The sequence below is a fragment of the Mytilus trossulus genome, chromosome 9 (genome assembly GCF_036588685.1).
Source record: "Mytilus trossulus isolate FHL-02 chromosome 9, PNRI_Mtr1.1.1.hap1, whole genome shotgun sequence".
Taxonomy (NCBI): Eukaryota; Metazoa; Mollusca; class Bivalvia; order Mytilida; family Mytilidae; genus Mytilus; species Mytilus trossulus.
The window spans coordinates 49,862,395-49,884,043 of record NC_086381.1 but is presented as its reverse complement, the minus strand read 5'-3'; the positions used below and the strand labels follow the sequence as shown (position 1 = coordinate 49,884,043).

Below are 21,649 nucleotides of genomic sequence, written 5' to 3'. Positions count from 1 at the left end.
GTAATTGTTATGTCCAGCTGATGAAAGAAAGTCATGAACGCAAAGGTTCGCAACCAGCAGCCATTCAACCGGTTTTATTAGGTCTACAGACGAGTCTTACGTAAACTTGTTTGCACCTGTCCTAAGTCAGGAATCTGATGTTCAGTAGTTGTCGTTTTTTTATGTATTTCTCGTTTCTCGTTTTTATATTAGATTGTTCCGTTGGTTTTCCTGTTTGAATGGTTGAACAATAGTTATTTTTGAGCCCTTAATAGCTTTCTGTTTGGTGTAAGCCATGATTATATGTGGTCATGACAGTACTTTGACCTATAATGGTCATTTTATTTTCAATTGGGACTTAGATAGAGAGTTATCTCATTGGTAATCATACCACATCTTTTTATATCTATAATATGCAATTTTATGTTGACTTTTTCAGCACAAGTCAGGATAATCTAAAGTTTTGAAATAAAATGAATGCCACTTGTTTTGAACTTCGGACAACGTAGCCATTAAACCTTGTAATATTAGTATGTAGCATAGAAAGCGATAGCCTGTACGCTTATGGGTTTATTCCTTAACGTTAAAGTAGCGTATTGGTTTGTGACTGTCCATTAATTGGTAACAAAATAAGGATATTTCCTTCCCTCTATGATCATGTCGTTTATTATATATACCATTACCTCTCCAAATTAAATCATGCGTAATCTTTTCCATTGATTAGTATTCCAATAACATATACCGTGTGCTCGCACGAAATGTTAGTTCATAGCGTTAGTATATGGATAGTTGTTTCATTAGCAGATTCTAGGAAAAGAGGAATTAATCTATATGAAAATTGTTGTAGTATCCTTAAGCATGTAAGGACAAGAGAGTTATATGGAAATATGGAGGTTTTTAATGTAAAAAAAGTGCAAAGAATTGTAGAAACTATCTGTATATCAATAGGACTAACTAAAGGCAACAGTAGTATACCGCTGTTCAAAACTCGTAAATCCATGGACAAAAAACAAAGTCAGGGTAACAAACTAAAACTGAGGGAAACGCATTAAATATAAGAGGAAAACCACGACATAACACTAAAATGTAACACACACAGAAACGTACCGAGCAACAGACAAAATCCCACCAGAATAACAAATATAACATCAAAACCAAATACATGAATTCGGGATAGACAAGAACCGTGACACGTCTTATCGCAATGTGAGTTTACACTCAAAAATAAGAGAAAACAAACGGCACAACATGTGGGCATGTGATACACACAGAAACAAACTATAATATAACAATGGCCATATTCCTGACTTGGTACAGGGCATTTTTAAAGGAAAAAATGGTGGGTTGAACCTGGTTTTGTGGCCTGCCAAACCTCGCACTTGTATGGCCATATAAAATATAACATCAAAATGATAACACAACACTACATTTTCAATTGCCAGAACTGGTCCAATCCAATAATATATGATAATGCTATAAAATATAACTTAATTGTGCAGTTGATTTAATCCAATATCTTTTAAGTGTATTTGATGAAATGTAATATCATCTAATTCATTTTAAAGACTTGATTTTGAAACACGTGACTACCAAAGTTGCATCTACTGACAAAATATCTCAGATATAGAATAAAACGCAGCCTTTCACCTCATTTACTCATCCATGAACTTCATTTTAAGATGACATATTTAAGGACCCTGAATTCTGACTATTACAGACGAATCTACTGACAAATAGTATGTTTCTACCAATTGTATCTCAGCTATGGACTCTAACGTAAACTTAAATCAGTCACTCATTTGTAAAATGTAGGTCTAGATAACCGTATTTTTTATCAGGACCCCTTGGTTATTCAGGACGCATCTATGAACAAAATATCATGAACTATGGCTAATTATTCCACATCTGGATGGACTTTAACTTTATGACGGACAATCTGTTGGTTCCAGTAAAATTGCAAAGTGTTGAAAAAGCCTAGATTGTATTTGAGAAGTTTGAAAATAATTTTCCGTTATTGAAACATATAACCTATTAAAACTCCATAGATAAAAAAAACCCAAATTATAAATAATTTCCCAAGTTCCGACGACGAGTTGTTGTAAGAAATTAGTACCTTGCTTACATTTCTAAAAATAATCTGTTTGGGAAATCCCCAAAATACGGGTCATGCATTCTGTAAACGTTCATAATAAAAGCATGAAAATGTATCGTTTTAAATATTTGGCTTCTTCCTTTTAATATAAAAATCAATAAAAAAATGTTTTTATTTCAATTACCTTTAATCTTTAATTTTCATATACCGCAGAAAATAAAAAATATAGTTCCATATTAATGGATGTAACAATCTAAAACCCATATCATATGATGGAGCGGGTTAGTGCCGGCCCATACTTAACTTAATCATATAAATATTTCGAAACTCCAATCTTTTTTTATTTCAACTTCAATTTATATCATTGATACAATTTTAACATGATTGGCATCTTTGGCTATTTCAGAATTGTGACAGATGTTGTTCATTCGTTTGATGTGTTAGAGCTTTTGATTTTTCAAGTAGTTCATTGCAGACTTTCCATTTGAATTTTCGTTTTTTTATTTTTTTACTTTTTAAAGACAATAGAAAAGTAGTTTTATTGGAAACATTGCGACAAATGAGATTAACACTTTAAACAAGGTTGATTGTGTCCGATGCTTTTTTGGAGTCTGCCTTTATACCAGGAACACCCGAATCCAAATATTGGAAGGTTAAGAATGTCTAAGTACATCCTTGCTCCTTTCATATATAGTTTGATATAGGCATGATCACGCTCATACTTAAATTGTCTAATTATAATTCTACACATATATATGGTAGAAAACTGCAAGTCATGAAGTGGTTTATGGAAATTACTTCACAAACACTTGAATATTTATTGGTTCGATTTGATTAATTTCTGCTCTAAGATTGCTTAAAATATTTAAGTAGAAATACGGGTTATGTTGTTCTCTTATATTCTATTATGGCATGATACTAAACGGAGAGGATTGTGCTTGACAATCATATGATGATTCATTGAATTGAGGTCTGGATATCGCATGTCAGTATTTGCTAGTAGTCCTTTGTTAGTTAATGTATCCTTGTCCATTCGTCAGTTTCTTTTCTTGCCTCTGCTGACATCGGACTCGGACTTCTTTAAACCGAGTTTTATTTATTACTTATTTACGTAATGCTGCGTGTTTTTGTGTTTTTTTACATTGAATATAGAGGGAGGGTTGAGATCTTACAAAACATGTTAAACCTCGACACAAATTTGCGCCTGTCCCAAGTGAGGAGCCTCGGGTCTTTTTTAATATTGTATGATTTTTAATTCTAGTTCATATACATGGTTTTCCGAGTTAAGTATGCCTTCTATTTATCACAAAACTAGTACACTTCGGGTTCGGAATTTTTCTCGCTTTTTAGAAGAACCATTGGTTGTCTTCGGCTTTTTTCTGTCTCTTTGGCACAATCCCTATTTCCGTTCTCAATTTGATTGAATTAAAGATAAAAAAAAATGTCAATTGTAATAAATCGCCATATGGATGTCACCAAAACAATTCCAATCGGCAACTCAAACTTTCTTATTAAAGTCTAGTCAAGCACCAAATGGATCCAAAAAGACATAAACCTAATCATTATGTAAAAGGGTACATAAACACGATAGGCAAACAAACTGAATTCGATTGTAGACAGGTATAAGATGAATCTAAACATATAGAACTAGTACTCACAATAACAGACTACTGAATAGCCCTGGTATAATATACCAGAAATTAACAAATTAAGCCTGATTGGCATCAAAATGCAAGTGAAGAAGGCAATTGTAAAGCATTCATTATACTAGTATTGTCTTACTCGATTACACTACTACCGTTATACTTGCTGCAAGTAATTTCCTTTTTGAAATTTTACTGTCGTCCTCCGGTAATTAAAGTTGAAATTCCATTAATTGTTGGATTTCTGTTTAGATTACTAATACAATCTCAGAAGTAAACTCCATGTTACACCAATATATGTTCTCATGGGGGACATTTGCGTTAATTACAACTTTATCAATTTATTGCGTATTATCTTGGAAAAATCGAAATGCACTTATGTAATAGCATTTGTAATGGTTGCTTCATATATAACGGATTGTTTATGTCTAAAACGCAAAGACTTAAGCTATTCCACATGTCTGAAAACGTTTGCGCCATTTGTCATAAAAAGTACATTAATATAGCGCCTTGGCTCACACCAAACAGCAAGCTGTAAAGGTGTAATACCACCAAATCATGGTACGTCACATCCGGTTGTATACGAAAGTAGGTCTAAAAAAATATTCCCTTGAATTTGACCGTTGTAGGTAATTAATCCTACATTTTATCGCAGTAACACTATTTCTGTGTCATAAACATATGTCTTGGGTATTTCAAAACACCATTATTTTATATTTGTGATTTCTATACAAATTTTTGTAATCTTCAGGGGACATGGTGACTAAACCTTGTACACAGATAAAATAAGAGGAGACATTTGATTGGTTAACTTCCAATGATGGTTACTTTCTTATATGCAATGAAATGTTATGTGAAAAGTTTTCTATAGAACTGGACAGGATAAAACTTTACTCATGCCAAGTATTTCTTTATTTGAAACAAAGATAAATTCTGCACAATTTTTTGAAAAGTGCAAATTTAACAAAGACTAATAGGGGAAAATCAATGGTGGTATTACACCTAAAATAAACTGTTTGTTTGCTAACTCATACATGTATCTCGCAAACACTTAATTTGATTTGTCTTTTCAACTCTACGGCACCTTTTGAAAACCTCTCTCAACAGATTAATCATACTTAAGATAAACTAGAATTTAACGCGAATGGAAGAATTTTCAAATAGAAAATTCACAAATTACTCTTACGTAACGTCACAAATAACATGACAAAAATTATCGTTTTCGATCGGTTTTATCAATTTATACTTAAGCTCTAGTGAGATGTAGTGGATTGTATTATAATTTTCTTTGCAAATTTGGTCAATTGAGGGACGCTTTGATTGATAATACAGTAATACAATCACTGATACTGCAGTTTCTATAATGTTAAAAAAAACTCGAACAATTGCGTAATTCACTGCACAGCAGTTAAAACAAAGTCACGCATTTTGAACTAAATCAACGTTTACAAAACAAGTAAATTGAATTTACATTAGGGAAACGAGATTTAAACCAGATGAACTATTACAAATACTCATTAATTATACCCCCGCTCAATCACGGTTGATGACTTAATTTGATCAAAATTTCAAATATGTGCGTGATATTTTAAAGATGGAAGTATAAAGTAAACAGGAAGTAAAATAACGAAGGGGCGGGAAAATGTCAGAGTTCATTCCATATAACATGAAACTTTAGACTAGTGGATGCCGATAAAAATGACAATACTAGATATTAAAGATATTATATAGACACGCTTGTTATATGAATCCAAACACAATCACTGATAATTTTTGGCAAATATGAAGAAAATCATCGAAGGGTTGAAAACGTGTCTCATTTCCCTAATTTGAAATATAGTTTGATGCAATACCTTAAAAATATTTGATTTGTAGATGCTGATAAAAATATGCCGAACATTGACTGACTTTACTCTGCCTCGAATTAGTCATTCATAAAACTGCATATCGCGGAAATGTGACGTAAAAAGGTTAACATGACCTTAACAACTTTGAAACAACCATATCATCTAAAACATTATGAATGAAACTACGTTACTAAGTTTGACTCGAACTGATCACGTCATCTTCCGATTTCCGGTGAATAACAGAAACGTGCTTGTTATATGAATGCAAATACAATCAATGATAGGCTGTTGTTTGATTAAAGCCCAGTAGCAAATATTTGATGCAAGTTCAGAATAGCCATTACACGTATGATCAAGTATACCGTATAATGCTACTTCTGTAAACATGATAACATAAAAAGTATTATAATAATTTAAAATGTCTTGATAAGATTGTAAAGTCAGTGACTTTAACATTAGTAGATGGCAATATAAGCCACCTACATGGTTATACAAATGCAACTCTTTGGTTTTCAAATCCGTTATCAAACTATTAACGGCAACTTATTTACAAATAAAGACGTCATGAACAATTAGGATTATACTGACGTACATTATAAATATATAAATTAATGCTATATTTATGAGTCTATGAATAAGTATGGGATATCAAATTATACATTAAAGGAGAAAATGTATTACGTCAAGAAATTATAAAAGTTAAAAATTTTGTTTCATTTAAATGACTTCGCTTGCATGGCTTGCATGCTATGTACAGTATCATTTTTAGATTCATAATCGAAATTACAATCAAATGGAGAATGGAAATGGGGAAAGTGTCAAAAAGGTAAGAACCCGACCTAAGAGCCACCAATGGGTGTTCAACACAGCTTCAACTGGCCCAAAACAAAATGTGTACTACTTCAATGAAAATGGACCTCACTCTTTTCACTTTTACATTTCCGTGAGAAAACGCATAGAATCAAAGACAAAAAAAGAAAATTCAACCCCAAGAAAAAAGAAAAAAAATATGATAAAAAAGGACACAGAAGGAAAACATTCAAAATGCACTGGAATCAAAGCAAAGGAAATACTTCATCTCCATAAACATAATGCTTGTATGCTAAAATATATAGCAACGAATATAGATTTCTGATTTCGTCATGCTTATTTTCGACGAGTAAGCGAGTTAATGATAGATCGGAATTTTAATTAGATTGATCATGGCTTTGCGTTAACAATTTTACATAGAACATATACCTTAAAAATAAAATACTGATATCATTTTAACTCGTTTTTAACTCACATGGAAATATTTACAGATTATGTCTCTTCAATAATACGTTAAGATTGAATTCTTATTTTTCAATCAAAAAATCATCGCCTTAAGCACGACAAATAGCTAACAATAACCAACATTAATATATACATAATATATCAAAAGGACTATAAAAGAAATATCCTTGATTTAATGCCATCATCCCTTAAAATGTATAAATCAACCAAATCAGCACATGAATTATATGAAAATTATTACAAGGATGGGTGGAGCAATCGGCAATATTTAACTTGTGTTGGTATATATAATAATTTCACATAGCAATATACAAAATCAGTATGTTAAACACTAAGTACTAAACATAAGCTCATTAAAATGGAGGGATACTTCTAATATGATCGCAACAAACATCAGTTTGCATTATAACTTAAGACATTTGTATTATCAACTAAAAAATAAATTAAAAAAAAACAAAAATAAATAAATATGCATATACCATTAAAAAGAAATGTTTGTTAATCAATTCAATAAACTCATCCAAAAAATTCAAAATTTTGTAAACGGTTAATTTATAAATATCAAATTATAACATTTTATAAGTTTGGAGTTTTCTTTTGTTAATCAAATATTGTATCTATATTTGGACTGCCTTTATCAAAGACTCCTATATATATGTTAAAAACGCCTCGTTGGAAATTTAATTTAAAAGTGTAAAGTCTGTGAGGACAAATCATTGATTGTCTGATAAGACAAATGACTTCTTCAAAATGAAACTACCGAAAAGGAGTACGAAAACATATAAAGACATATTGTTATTATAATGGTGGACATTTTGTATTCTATGAGTTTTTGAAAACTTGATAATTGGATTATCTAACATTTATTGAGAGCGTGGCACTCTTCAAACACGATTCAAAAACGTAACGTCTTCATGTTTTCAACTTTAAATACGGTACTTCATTGATATTTTATATTTATTGAATAAGAACACAGGAAAAATAAAAAGGTAGAGAATCAATTATTGCCAACAAACAATGAAAATCATGATTAACATTTCTTTTATCCGTCTTTTGATATCTTCTTTTAATAATTTCTAATCGATGAATGTTTTACAAGATTTTTCAATAAGTAGATAGTTAGGCACAATACAATTACCATGATGAAAAGATTTGTCTTTTATCCATGATAGTAAAACATCCCTAGTTTTGAAATTTTCGATTGGGTAGTTTATTAAGTTTGTATCGATCTATTATAACGACAGTATTAAATTGCTAAGGTTTTTAAAATGTAAAGTCATGATTTCTTATATGGAAGCTACGAAGTAAAACATAGGAGATGGGGTGTAAAAATTGTAATCTGTTACTTAAACGAATGCTATTCTATAATTGAATTGTTCTTTCGGTTAAAGATTACTTATTTTTCTTAAATCCGATCCAGATTTAAGCAATAAACATAGCTTTCTAGGATTTTGAGGACTATTCAAAATATAACTACTTCGAAAAAAAGAATCTCTAACGAAAACAAAAAATATCCAAATAAATTAATTAAAATTTAAAACAAACAAAGGTGCACATTTAAGTCATATAAATCTTAATGTAGCCTTTAGTATTCGATGAAAATGTTGATAACACAATCAGATATGTGTTAAAATTTCAGAACATCAAAGTACATTCCTTAAGCTGGATGTTTCAGTGATTTTTTTGTTATTAACGAGTGACGAGTCTTTATCAGTCTAATGTGAAGTAAGTTTAAAGCATAATAGCGCTACCATTTCGCTTCTAAACTACGATTTTCAATATCCTGACAACATCCCCGTTCTTCTTTAATTGGTTGATTAATTGTTGGTTTTGATATTGCCAGTGGGAAATATGTTATCTATATTCAGACTAGCTGAATCAATTAACACGCAATTCAATTTCAAATAATAAATTCTGCGGAAAATTCATTGATTGTCTGGTATCATATATGAATTGAGCAAAGTGACTCTATAGGAAGGGAGTACGACACTATTGGACTAAAGGGCATTATGATTATGGATCTGTGCGTCCGTCTTCCATCCGTCTGTCTGCTCAGCTTCAGGTAAAAGTTTTCGCTCATGAAGTTGAAGTCTAAATAACTTGAAACTTAATACACATGTTACTCATAATAATATGATAGTTCTAATTGTTATGCCAAATAAGTTTTTGAACTCAATTTAAGATCAACTGAATATAAAAAATCAAAGTCCAATTGGTACATACGTGTAGTATTGAAACGTTCTTGTTTATATTGATATAAATTTTGTAATCTGAGAATTCTGAAAGACTTGCTTAATTCGGTTACCTAACGTGTATTGAGAGCGTGGCACTCTTCAAACATGTGTCATAGGAGGAATAGTTTGGTTTCGACTTTGTGGTATTTTATTTATTTACCATTATTGAATAAAACCACAGGAAAAAAATAAAAAGGTAGAGAATCGATTATTGTCCACAAACAATGAAAATCTCTCATAAGACTTCCTTTTTTTCTTCATTGATATATTCTTATAATTTCTAATCGATGACCATTTTTAAAGATTTTCAATAATAAGATAGCCAAGCATAATAAAATTACCATGATGAAAAGATTTGCCTTTTATCCATGATGGTAAAACATTCCTAGTTTTGCAATTCTCGATTAAATTAGCTGATTAAGTTTTTATCGATCTATTATAACGACGGTATTAAATTGCTAAGGCTTTTAAAAAGTAAAGTCGTGATTTCTAAATTGTAATCTGTCACTTAACCGAAAACCATTTTACAATTGAACTGTTCTTTCCGCGAAAGAATTATCTTTTTCTCTTAAATCCCATTCCAGATTAAATAAAAAAAGTGTATTTTTTGTTGTTGTGAAAACGGAAGTTTTAAAATAATTTTGAGTGTTAATTAACGAAAACTGTTACTAGACTCTTTCTCTCTCCTCCTCCCAAAAATACTAGCAGGTGGCCACATATAGCTTTATAAAGTATAACATGTTATGTTCTTTAAATTGTAAGCCTGAAGGATGGTAGTCCCTGGATCACAATTGACATCAAACGTCTAATAAGAAAGAGGGATAGATGATATAAGAGAACGAATAAATCTGGAAATGAAGGCGACAAAAACAAATTCAAAGAACTGAAACGTTGCACACAGAGAGAAATCAGGAAAGCTTACTGGTATTACATCGACAGTATAGTCTCACCACCAGACCTGAATAAACCACAGGAAAAACCAAACTGCATGAAGAGATTCTGGACCTTCATATACCACAAGAGATCGATCAGATGGGAGAACAATGCCCCCCCCCCTAAAATATAATGGAACTTTACACTCAGAACCAACAGAAAAAGCAGATATACTCAACGGACAATTTCAGAAAGCATTTTCAGACAAAACCAACATATCAAACCAAGAATTCCAAAAGCAGTGTAAGATGTCTGGTAAATTTCAAAACATCTCCGACATCAATATTACAGAAAATGGTGTTAATAAACTTCTGAAAAACCTAAATCCAAACAATGCAGCTGGCCCAGACAACATAACACCTCGAGTCCTTAAAGAACTTGCATCAAACATTGCTCCAATACTGACAATTATATTCCGCCCATATCTTACAGGGGATGTGCCAAGTATTTGGAAATCAGCTTACATCTGTCCAGTGTATAAGAAAGGGAAGAAATATGATCCAATTAATTATAGACCAGTTTCACTCACCTGTATATCATGCAAACTAATGGAGCATATTTTAACCAGTCACATTATGTCTCATGATGATGCACAAAACCTCATGTATTCATTACAACATGGCTTCCAGGGGGGGACTATCATGTGAGTCACAACTCATTGAATTCATCGAAGACATAACTGGCTTCTATGATCAAGGTAAACAGACAGATTGTCTCATAATGGACTTCTCAAAGGCATTTGACAAGGTTAGTCATAGCCTTCTTATCCACAAACTAAATCATTATGGGATGACAGGTAAAACAAATGAGTGGATAAATAACTTCCTCAGTGATAGAACACAATCAGTAGTGGTGGAGGGGGAAACGTAGAGTGTAGAACGCTGTGGAGTCCGGCGTACCCCAAGGATCTGTCCTGGGACCAAGTCTTTTTCTATTCTACATAAATGACATATCCAAAGGGATCCAATCAACTGTACGACTGTTTGCTGATGACACAATTGCGTTTGTCACAATTTCATCCGATGCAGATTCAGCAAACTTTCAAACGGACCTTGACAAACTAGCTGAATGGGAAACGAAATGACTCATAAAGTTTCATCCTGATAAATGTAACGTACTCACCATCTCCAAAAAGCGAACACCAGCTAAATACAGTTACACACTACATGGCCATAACCTTGAACATGTCTCAACAACAAAATACCTGGGATGTACCATTGCATCAGATCTCAAATGGGGTAAACACATTAGCAATATCTACTCCAAAGCAAACAATACCATCAGTTTTCTTAAAAGGAACTTAAACATCTCCAACAAGTCTATAAAAGAAAAAGCATATGTGTCCCTCGTCAGACCAACATTGGAATATGCTAGTTCAGGATGGGACCCGTACCAACAAAATGATATTTGTAGATTGGAAATGGTCCAAAGGAGAGCAGCAAGGTATGTTACTAACAGATACCACAACACTTCATCTGTTAGTGACATGCTTGAACATTTAGAATGGACTACACTACAAGGACGAAGAAAGCAGAGCAGACTGATAATGATGTATAAGCTTAATAACAACTATGTAAAGATTGATACATCAAATAAACTGACACCAAATGAACGTGCTTCCAGGAATAACAACGAAAAAGCATTCAGAATTTCATCATGCAAAACTACAGTTCGGAAGGAGTCGTTCTATCCTAGAACAATAAGAGAGTGGGACACCTTGCCCAACTGTAAGGTCTCTACCCCGAGTCCTGAATCTCTCAAGGCTCAGCTCCACTGGGGTAAAGCTGACGACCGTAACTGCATTCACGGTCATCCCAAGATGTCGGATGAAAAATTAGGTCAGTATTTTTATTGTCTGTTAAGGTGTTCCTACATCATTTTATTTACAAAGCATACTTTGATACGATGTAAATTTATAAAAGATTCACACGGAAGTCACAAAACTCTACCGAGGAACGTGTATAAAACGGGAATTTGGATTTGAAAAATTCGCTAGGATGACCGTAAATCTTAATCGAGATGACCGTAACAGGATAAGTGATTCATAACAAGGCTGACCGTAATTGGTTGAAAGATGACCGTAAATTGTTTAGGATGACCGTAAATTGTTAAGGATGACCGTTATTTTTAAAGAATTACTAAATTTAAAAGGATTACCGTCAATTGAAAGAAATATCCATATTTGTATACATTGTTTTTTGTTGAGTTTGTCGCAATAGGGGATCGGTTAGTTCTTTTTAACTATTAGGCGTATTTTGAGTTTATATGAAAATGATAGTAAATAGTATAATCGATGTTGTGAGTAGTTTTTGTCGAGCCTGCAACTTTTGTTGCAGAAAACCCGTCATAGGGATAGTGATGTCCAATGTCCTTGACCTCATTTTCATGGTTCCGTGACTACTTGAAAAAAGTTAAGATTTTTTGTAATGTTAAATTCTTTCTTATTATTAGTAATTGGATAACTATATTTGTAATGTGCGTACCTTGCAAGGTTCTCGTGGCCGTCAGACAGTTTTCACTTGACCTCGACCTCAATTCATGGATCAGTGAACAAGGTTAAGTTTTGGTGGTCAAGTCCATATATCAGATACTATAAGCAATAGGTCTAGTATATTCGGTGTATGGAAGGACTGTATGGTGTACATGTCCAACTGGCAGGTGTCATCTGACCTTGACCTCATTTTCATGGTTCAGTGGTTATAGTTAAGTTTTTGTGTTTTAGTCAGTTTTTCTTATACTAAATGCAATAGGTCTTCTATTTTTGGTGTATGGAATGATTGTAAGGTGTACATGTTTAGCAGACAAATGTCATCTGACCTTGACCTCATTTTCATGGTTCAGTGGTCAAAGTTAAGTTTTTGAGTATTGGTCTGTTTTTCTTATACGATATGCAATAGGTCTTCTATATTTGGTGTATGGAATGATTGTAAGGTTTACATGTCTAGCTGACAGGTGTCATCTGACCTTGACCTCATTTTCATGGTTCAGTGGTCAAAGTTAAGTTTTTGAGTTTTGGTCTGTTTTTCTAATACTTTATGCATTAGGTTAGCTATGTTTGCATGGTGTATGGAAATATCTTATGATCTATATGTCTGTTCAAAGGTTTTATTTGACCGTGACCTCATTTTCACGGCTTAATGCTCAGTGTTAAGTTCTTGAGTTTTGGTCTGTTTTTCTGAATTTATAAGCAATAAGTCAATTATATTTGTTGTATTGAAGAATTGTTAGCTGTACATGTCAGCCTGGCAAGGTTCATCTGACCTTGACATCATTTTCATGGTTCATTGATAAATGTTTTGTTTTCTTTGTTAATGTTGAGTTTATGTGACAGTTGTAATAATACTTTATATTTGGTCTATCAACATTATATCTATGATTAGTAAAGAAGGCGAGAAATTTCAGCGTGTTCCCTCTTGTGATTTAAATGGACACTATAGACAATAGACACCTGCAAACAATAGGTGAATTTAACTGTGTAACTGAGTAGACCGTATCAAATGAAACTCGTGTGTCTGTTTATTTTGCTATCTTCTGTATATTTGAAAAAAAATGCAACTCAAAAACCAGGTAAGTTAGTTTTTTTTTTCTCAAACATAGACTTTATATAACTTTTACATATCTAAGGGAGCTACCATTTGATTTTTAGGGGGGGGGGGGGGTACCGAATAGACTGAAAAATTAAAAAAGCAGGACAGAGATTACAGCTAAAAAAAGCAGGACAAAATTTTTCATCCTAGCCCCCCCCCCCCTAAAAATCAAATGGTAGCTCCCTAAAGGACCTGCCATGCTTTAAGGTTTATGTACCCTTCTGTAGCCATTTTTGTACGAATTTTTTAAACATCATTTGTATCAAACTACAGATATAATGAATAATAGACACAGTCCATTTTAAACATATACTATAGGGGAAAACTTGATGCAAAGCATTATTATTTACTGTTGCCTAGCATTTAATAGAAAAAGAGTACTTTGTGGCAAATAAACCAAGATTTTTATAGAAAATCAACACCCTTTAATTAAGAGATTTTTGTTATAAAATTTGAAACATAGATTACTCATTTGCTTTTCTATGATGCGCTAGTGTTTATTTTTTACAAAAAGTTCTCACCAACCTATAAATTTTAAAATACCTCGTGCAGAAAAACTAAAGTCGAGCACACCCTAAAAGGTGTACTTGATTTGGTCCATATTTTTATTTGTTCTAACCAATAACTACATTAATAAACTTGTTTTAAGGAAATCAATGCTAGCACTGCATGCAATAATCCTATATCTATCGGTCATCAAATTGACAAATATGTTAGAACAAGATTAAAGGCTGTGGATTTTCTATAAAATTTCTATATGTTTTGCATTGAAGCAGCACAAGGGTACATAATCCTTAATACTTTCCCAGAAGCATCAGTTTGTATGTTCTTAAAATAGATATGTGTGTGTAAAAACGGCCATATTTTTCAATTCATTCAAATGAACCTTAAACATTATGAATATCCGGTAATTGAGCCCATGTGTATGGTTTCAGAGGAGCAGAATAAAATATTGACTTGTCTTGATATATAAAAAAAATAAAAAATCTTTTTTCTGTCTATACAATTTACAAGGCTCCCCTTTAAAATTCGCTATTTATACAAGACTATTTTAGGATCTATTTTGCTGGGGCTAACCTTCACTAGTTTGGTCGGAGTATTTTAAAACATGTTCTTCTAAATTTATATTTGGCCTTTTCCTAACATCATTTTAAGTTTTGTGACTTCAACACCGAAATGTACGGACCGATATGCAGTATGACCAGTGTTTTCATCCAAAACTTTCTTCCTAAAACTAAATGTTTGTGGACCAACATGATTGTCTATAGAGTGCATGCATTAAAATAATGTCTACATTAGATGAGGTGAACTTGCAAGTGGAAAATTGATAACACATGTACGTATCTGAAATAAATTAAAAAAACACATCTGCAATGGTAGTTGAAACGATATAATATAAATGGCTGTACACCCATTGCCTTTTTGGCATTTTTAAAAAGCTGTATTTATTATATAAAATTAATAGGAATCTCAGAAATAAAAAAATCCTTTGGCTTGTAGTTGGATGCTACACATGACGAACCATGTATTTGAAGCACGTCTTATTTTTGTCTACCTTTATGATAATGTTGTCTTATAAATACGTCTTACACCAACACGATTAATATTTAATGTTATTCCATATTGATAAATAATTAGTAGGTTTTTCTATATGAATGGGATTTTGAATAAATAAGCATATTCACCTGCGGAAAAAGGATATTCACCGCGCAAAACGTCGCGTGCTTTTACGTGTATAATTTTGGTAAAAAACGTTTGATGTACAATTGGTTTTGGTAAATATTTTCCATTACATAAAATTTCTCTCGGAATATGGAATAAAACATTTACTGTCTTTTGTTTCGGTAAATATGTGGTTTTATTGACTTTTGAAAAACTGATATTCACTTCGGCCGTTGGCCTCAGTGAATATCAGTTTTTCAAAAGTCAATAAAACCACACATTTACCTCACTAAAAGACAGTAATTGTATATTATTTGATACAAAAAGGAAATACAAATACAGATATTTCTTAGAAATGACGGTTATACTATGAAAGTTACGGTCATCCTTTATAAATTACGGTCATCCTTTCGAAATTACGGTCATCATTTTACTAATCACGGTCATCCTTATTATATGTTACGGTCATCTTGAAAATAATTTAAAGATGATTTACGGTCATCTTAGCGAATTTTTCAAATCCAATTTCCCGTTCTTTACACGTTCCTCGATAGAGATTTGTGACTTCCGTGTGAATCTTTTATAATTTTACATCGTACCAATGTATGCTTTGTAAAGAAAATGATGTAGAAACACCTTAACAGACAACGCAAATACTGACCTAATTTTTCGTCCGACATCTTGGGATGACCGTGAATGCAGTTACGGTCATCAGCTTTACCCCAGTGAGCTCTGTCAGTAAATTAAATTGACATGTTTTTATTTGCACTTGTATATAAAATTCACCTAGTAATTGGTTTTGTTAAATTATTGTTTTTATACATGCGCGCACTCCATAAATGTGGCAGAGTAGTCAACCAGTTGACCGCTTACTGGAAGAAGAAGAAGACAATTCGGAAAACATTAATGTCTGTCTCCTGATTTTATAAATTGACTGTTACAAAACTGACCTTCGTACACTTATTTTGTGACCTGATGTGACATTTAAGCCATATTGATGTTTATATAGTAGAAATTTTGAGGCAAAAAATAGTGTTTCATAGGTTCTGTGTCTAAAACAACTATCGAATCAATTATGAATGAAACAAATATTAGGTAACTTGGTCATACCTCTTTCAAGTCCTTTATCTCTGTCGATCAAACTACCAAACTTGTCTACGTGCTTTATTTGTTTAATTTGTACTCGTCCTGAATTTGCATGAATCATTTCCCCCTGCCTTTAAGGCAAACAACAACGAATCAATATCAATGAATTTTAAAACATAAATGACAGAGCATACTGTTGCATAATATGCAAATTTATGGCAGAGTTTTATTTATTTATGAAAGAATTTAGTCGATAATACGACAGTACCAGAATACAAATCCGATAAGGTTTTATATTTGAAAGCAATAACACAAAACTGTTGATTTTTAATGGATATGTTGTTAAATAATTCATAGTGACACTTAACCTCCAATAAAAAGGTCATGTTTGTTTTATTAAAAACATTTGTACAGGATATTACCTATACAAGTGTCAATAAGGATGTAGCTTATTGTATTGTTAAAGGCTTCAGCTTTCGTGTTCTTCGTAGCATGTAATCAATAAACTGCAACTTAAAAAATAACACTTGTATTGAATATGCCTAAAATACTTGCCACTGGACGTGAAGCAAACATGCAGCAATCAATAAGTCAATCAAAAATAACTAGTCTCCAAAGATGCTTGAATAAGCACAATTTACACTTTCTCGTATTTTTTGTCTTTTGTTTTATTGTTAGCTGTTTTCTGTGCTTCGTTCCACTCTGACTAGTCAAGCCATTCCAAACTTGGTTGAGTGCTAAAAAACTGTCAAACCCTACAAGGTTCTATGTATATGTCCATGTCCGAATTCGTGGTGTTATTTAGCGACATTATGTCCTATTTATTTTCGGTTTGTTGTATCATCATAAATTATGCTGTTTCAGAATCTAATGCATTCTGGGTAATATTTCCAAAAGCGTACACTAAAACATTGTGATTGGTTTAAAATGTAATAAACAATGGAAATCCATCCAATGACGCGAGGTTTTTATCATTTTGGTGTACGAACAATGAAATTACCCATAGTGCTTTAGATTCTGAAAGTGCCAATTGTTCCTCATGTTATATCACAGCGTTTTAACGCTTACTATAAGGTATGAGTGTTGCTCATCGTTAAAGACTGTCCGATCATTTAAGATAGTTGCTTTTATCCACTTTATACATACTCTGTTGTATATTTTTTGCATAGGCATTCATACCACATCTCCATGTTTTGTATAACAGAATGTTAACGTTTAGAAAGCAAGACAACAAGTGACCAACCAGGTAGTCATGGCGACTATAGAAACTATCGCTAGAAACTAGTACTTACATGCACATAAAAAATGAGCTACTTGAAGAGCAAATTAGATCAATGTTAGTTTTTACCTCAGTTGTGTTTCTCAGTCGTTAGTTTTCTATGTTTTGTTTTCTAACCCCTGTTTGTCTTTTTTTCAAAATCTATCAAAGTAGTAGGTTACAGTATAGTTTCAAAAAAACAAACGACAACAAAATCTTGACGACAATCTATGCCGTTGGATTTCCTTGGACCGATTGTAGGATATCTTTACGCCAATTATTGCAAACTTGTTTTTATACTGGTAGACATAAAAACATATAGTTTTAGGAAGACAAACGACGATTCTGTGAGTCTAAAAAACAGTTATTATAGTCAATCATCTTGTAAGATTAATTTTTCATTGAAATGAAAATAATCGCAACAATTGACTTTTAATGGTCTCAAGTGAATTGAAAATATTTGTTTTCTGACCTATACATTACCACACATCTCCATACCAAGATAATGTTGCCTTGTATTGGAGTGTATGTTTTGGATAATTAAAGATATCAACAATTTGCTGCAAAAATTTTATATACTCCTACATGTGTATGAAACTGTCTTTTAAAAATTATGCATGTAAGTTTAATAGTGCAGTTACAGATTCAATCAACAGCAAAAATGAGGCAGCAAATACTATAAAAGAGGGACGAAAGATACCAAAGGGACAGTCAAACTCACAAATCTAAAACAAACTGACAACGCCATGGCTAAAAATGAAAAAGAGATACGCAAACTTTAAAATCGACGACAAACATCATGACGAAACGCCACACCAAAGCTAAAAAATAACCAAAAGACAGTGTAAGAAAATACTGAAAAGAAGATCCTGCTTCGGTTGTGTAATGTACTTGTACCCATAAGAATACCTTATAGAGCATACAAGTAGTAGTCATTTCAAAGATCATGTGCTTTTTATAAATTTTCGTAGTACTATACAGGTAATTAAAATATGCTTTGAAATTAAAATTTCTGACGTATTCATCCAAAATAGATAAAGGGTGTTTGGGAATACAGATAGACATCGGAACACTCTATATCTTTATTTTTGTTGATTGATTTTTAACCATCAAAAAGTTCAACGGTTTCCAGGTACAGAGATATCATAAGAATTCTGCTGAAAACATACCTAGTTTTATTGTTCTGCACGTTTAAAAATACGCATGCACTCTCTATTTTGTTTGTTAATCCAAGACTACATATTAGGTAGTAATATGCTTACTACAAGCAAACTATGTTCTATTTGCAGCATTCGTACTTGTCTATGCAATTTTTGTTGTTTTTTGCTAGTTTCGTAACTTCTGCAATTTAATCGACGTATTACAAAAAAAAGGGAAAGTTAATTTAATTAATTCATGTCTGCAATAGTTGTCAATGGGACAGCAATCCAACGACACACACAAAAACTCCGAAAAAGAGTCAATATAATTCTGGATTCAAAGGAGCACAAACATTTTCATGTTCGAATTATTTTATTTCAAAATCAATTCAAATGGGTTTCATTTTGTTTGTTTGTAACAATCATAATCAAACTTTTCAAACGCACATACAATAATATAGAAGTTTTAACGTGTTTAATTCATTATAAGTTAAATTAATGCTTTATGTAAAAAAATATTTGTCACAAAATTTTGACGGTTTTATTTTTACCTAATATGTACTGTAGAAAATGAACAAAAACAAAACCCCAACAAAATACGGGTTCAGCACATTTTATACACAAAAGAGGTTTCGTATGAGTGACAATGGGACAACTATCCATGAGACAAAGTTGTGAAGTGCTACAGGTCACCAGACAGTCTTCAACAATTATTAAAACCCGTACTGAGGTTTTAAATGCCACGAACAGAATATGTAGGAAGTCTGATTAGATGCGAAAAATTTAAAAGACCTACCTTTATTTTGTTCCTTTTCTATATTTTTAGAAATTACACAGCTGACAAAAAGTCCACAAACTAACGCCAGTCTAAAGATGCTATTCATTCTAGACGACCACAAACTCACTCCTGATTCTTCAGTAATAACCGTATTCCTTACTTCTCCGTCAAGGTTCAACTTAAAAAAAATGTCTACCGGACTAAATCATATAGAAATCCGAAGAATCTTTGTTGGAAGATTGGCTATTTTACACCTTTCAACCTCTCATCGCGTGGATGCCGGCAGAATTCCTTTGATCGATCTAGATTCACATGCCTGTATCATTACAATATTGGTAAAAATTATTGAAGAAGTGATGCAGACAGTGTATTGATCCAAACTTAGTCATTGGCATTAATAATATAAGTCATCAAGTTGAAGCATGCAATGACAAACAGTAGTATATCGTAAAGTTCTTGATTTTTATGTTTTTTATAAAGATTTTTAACCATTTAAATGTAGGGCTAATAACGTAAGTCTCAAATATGGTATGTTATGTTAATTTTAAGAATAAGGGAAAATGTATGTGATATGAAAATGAGGAGATGTGGTATTTTTGCCAATCAATGTACAACTATTAACTAGAGTTAAAATGAAGTGGTAGTAATCATTTAAAGGCCACTGCTCGGCCCTCAACAATGAGAAAAAAATCACACCGTGTAGTCGTCCATAATAGGTCTTACTATTTTTCATTAAGTATTTCAATTCCATGAAAGGTTTCCAAGACCAAAGTTTAATTTACAGTGATTTTTATCGTTTTGAAACTGTCTCCTATTCAACATTTTGGCGAAGCCTAAGATCCACCAGCCCAGTATAAGGGACGACATCAAAAGATCGATGTAGGATAAAAAAAACAACTTAAATCAAATAGTTTGGGGGAGGGGGTGGGGGAATGGGTGGGGATAAATTCTGCAAGTTTTGTATAATCTAAAATAGATTTTTACATATATCCCTGTTGGAAAATCAATTTTTCCTTGATTAAGTTAAGAAGGGGGGGGGGGGGGGGGGGGTGGGGTAGTGAAAAAACTATGTGAATTAAGTTTTTATCCAACATTGAACTTTTGATGTCGTCCCTAAGAGGTGTATTGTTACGAATATCGCTGGGTTACGTGTACATAAAGAGGAGTAACAGCAACTGTGATGTTTAGCTTAAACGACTATACACAGTCTATATCTTAGACTTTTTCTTTTTAATCTAGAATAATTCACTTTACTTATACTAATAAAAAATCACAAAATAATTTTGCTAAGTTGTTGCTTAATTAGCTAAGTTAAAAAAAAGATAGAGGAAACATTAGAACTTCACAAAGTCTATCTGTTTGTCAACCATCAAAATCCCATCACAGGTATAATAAAATGAAAGTACCATATATCTACCGTCTTGAAGTGCATCTGTTGTTCATAGTGTAAAAAAGAAATTAATATAAAATTTCTACTAACCTTTTTATCTTACCGAACCAATTTCTACAAACTGTACAAAGTTAACCCTTGTTATCCTAGCTCTTTACCCGGCCACGTTTACTTGTATTTTTATCCATCAGAGTTAAGCCTTTTTCAACTGATTGTTATAGTTCGTTCTTATGTTGTACTGTTTTACCACTGTCCCAGGTTAAGGGATGGTTGGGATTCCGCCTACATGTTTAACTCCGCCTATTTATTTATGTATGTGTCTGTCCTAAGTCAGGAGCCTGTAATTCGGTGAGTGTCGTTTGTTTATGTGTTACATATTTGTGTTTCGTTAATTTTTTTTATATAAATAAGGCCGTTCGTTTTCTCTTTTGAATTGTTTTACATTGTCTTATCGGGGCCTTTTATAGCTGACTATGTGGTATGGGCTTTGCTCATTGTCGAAGGCCGCACGGTGACATATAGTTGTTATTGTCTCTGAAATTTCGGTCTCTTGTGGACAGTTGTCTCATTGGCAATCATACCACATCTTCTGTTTTATATTGTCACCAAGCATTGGAGTTGTAAACATTTCATTTGTTTTAATGCTGGATGTTGCTCTTCTGTCAATCTAGACAATGCAATTTCCCTTAGGAACTCCATTTGCTCCATTTGCAACTATGACTGTGCAACTTTTACTATGAAGTTTC

The 21,649-nt window shown here is 32.6% G+C and overlaps 1 protein-coding gene across 1 annotated transcript in view; it reads right to left on the bottom strand.

The window, feature by feature from the left end:
- The window catches only part of LOC134684714 (uncharacterized), a 78,120-nt gene extending 58,196 nt beyond the window's left edge, over nucleotides 1-19,924 (bottom strand). The window contains exon 1 of the mRNA XM_063544019.1: nucleotides 19,532-19,924. Within this exon, the coding sequence (XP_063400089.1) occupies nucleotides 19,532-19,619 (88 nt within the window). The 5' untranslated portion in view covers nucleotides 19,620-19,924. The remainder of the gene's footprint in view (nucleotides 1-19,531) is intronic.
- Nucleotides 19,925-21,649: the final 1,725 nt, after the last annotated feature.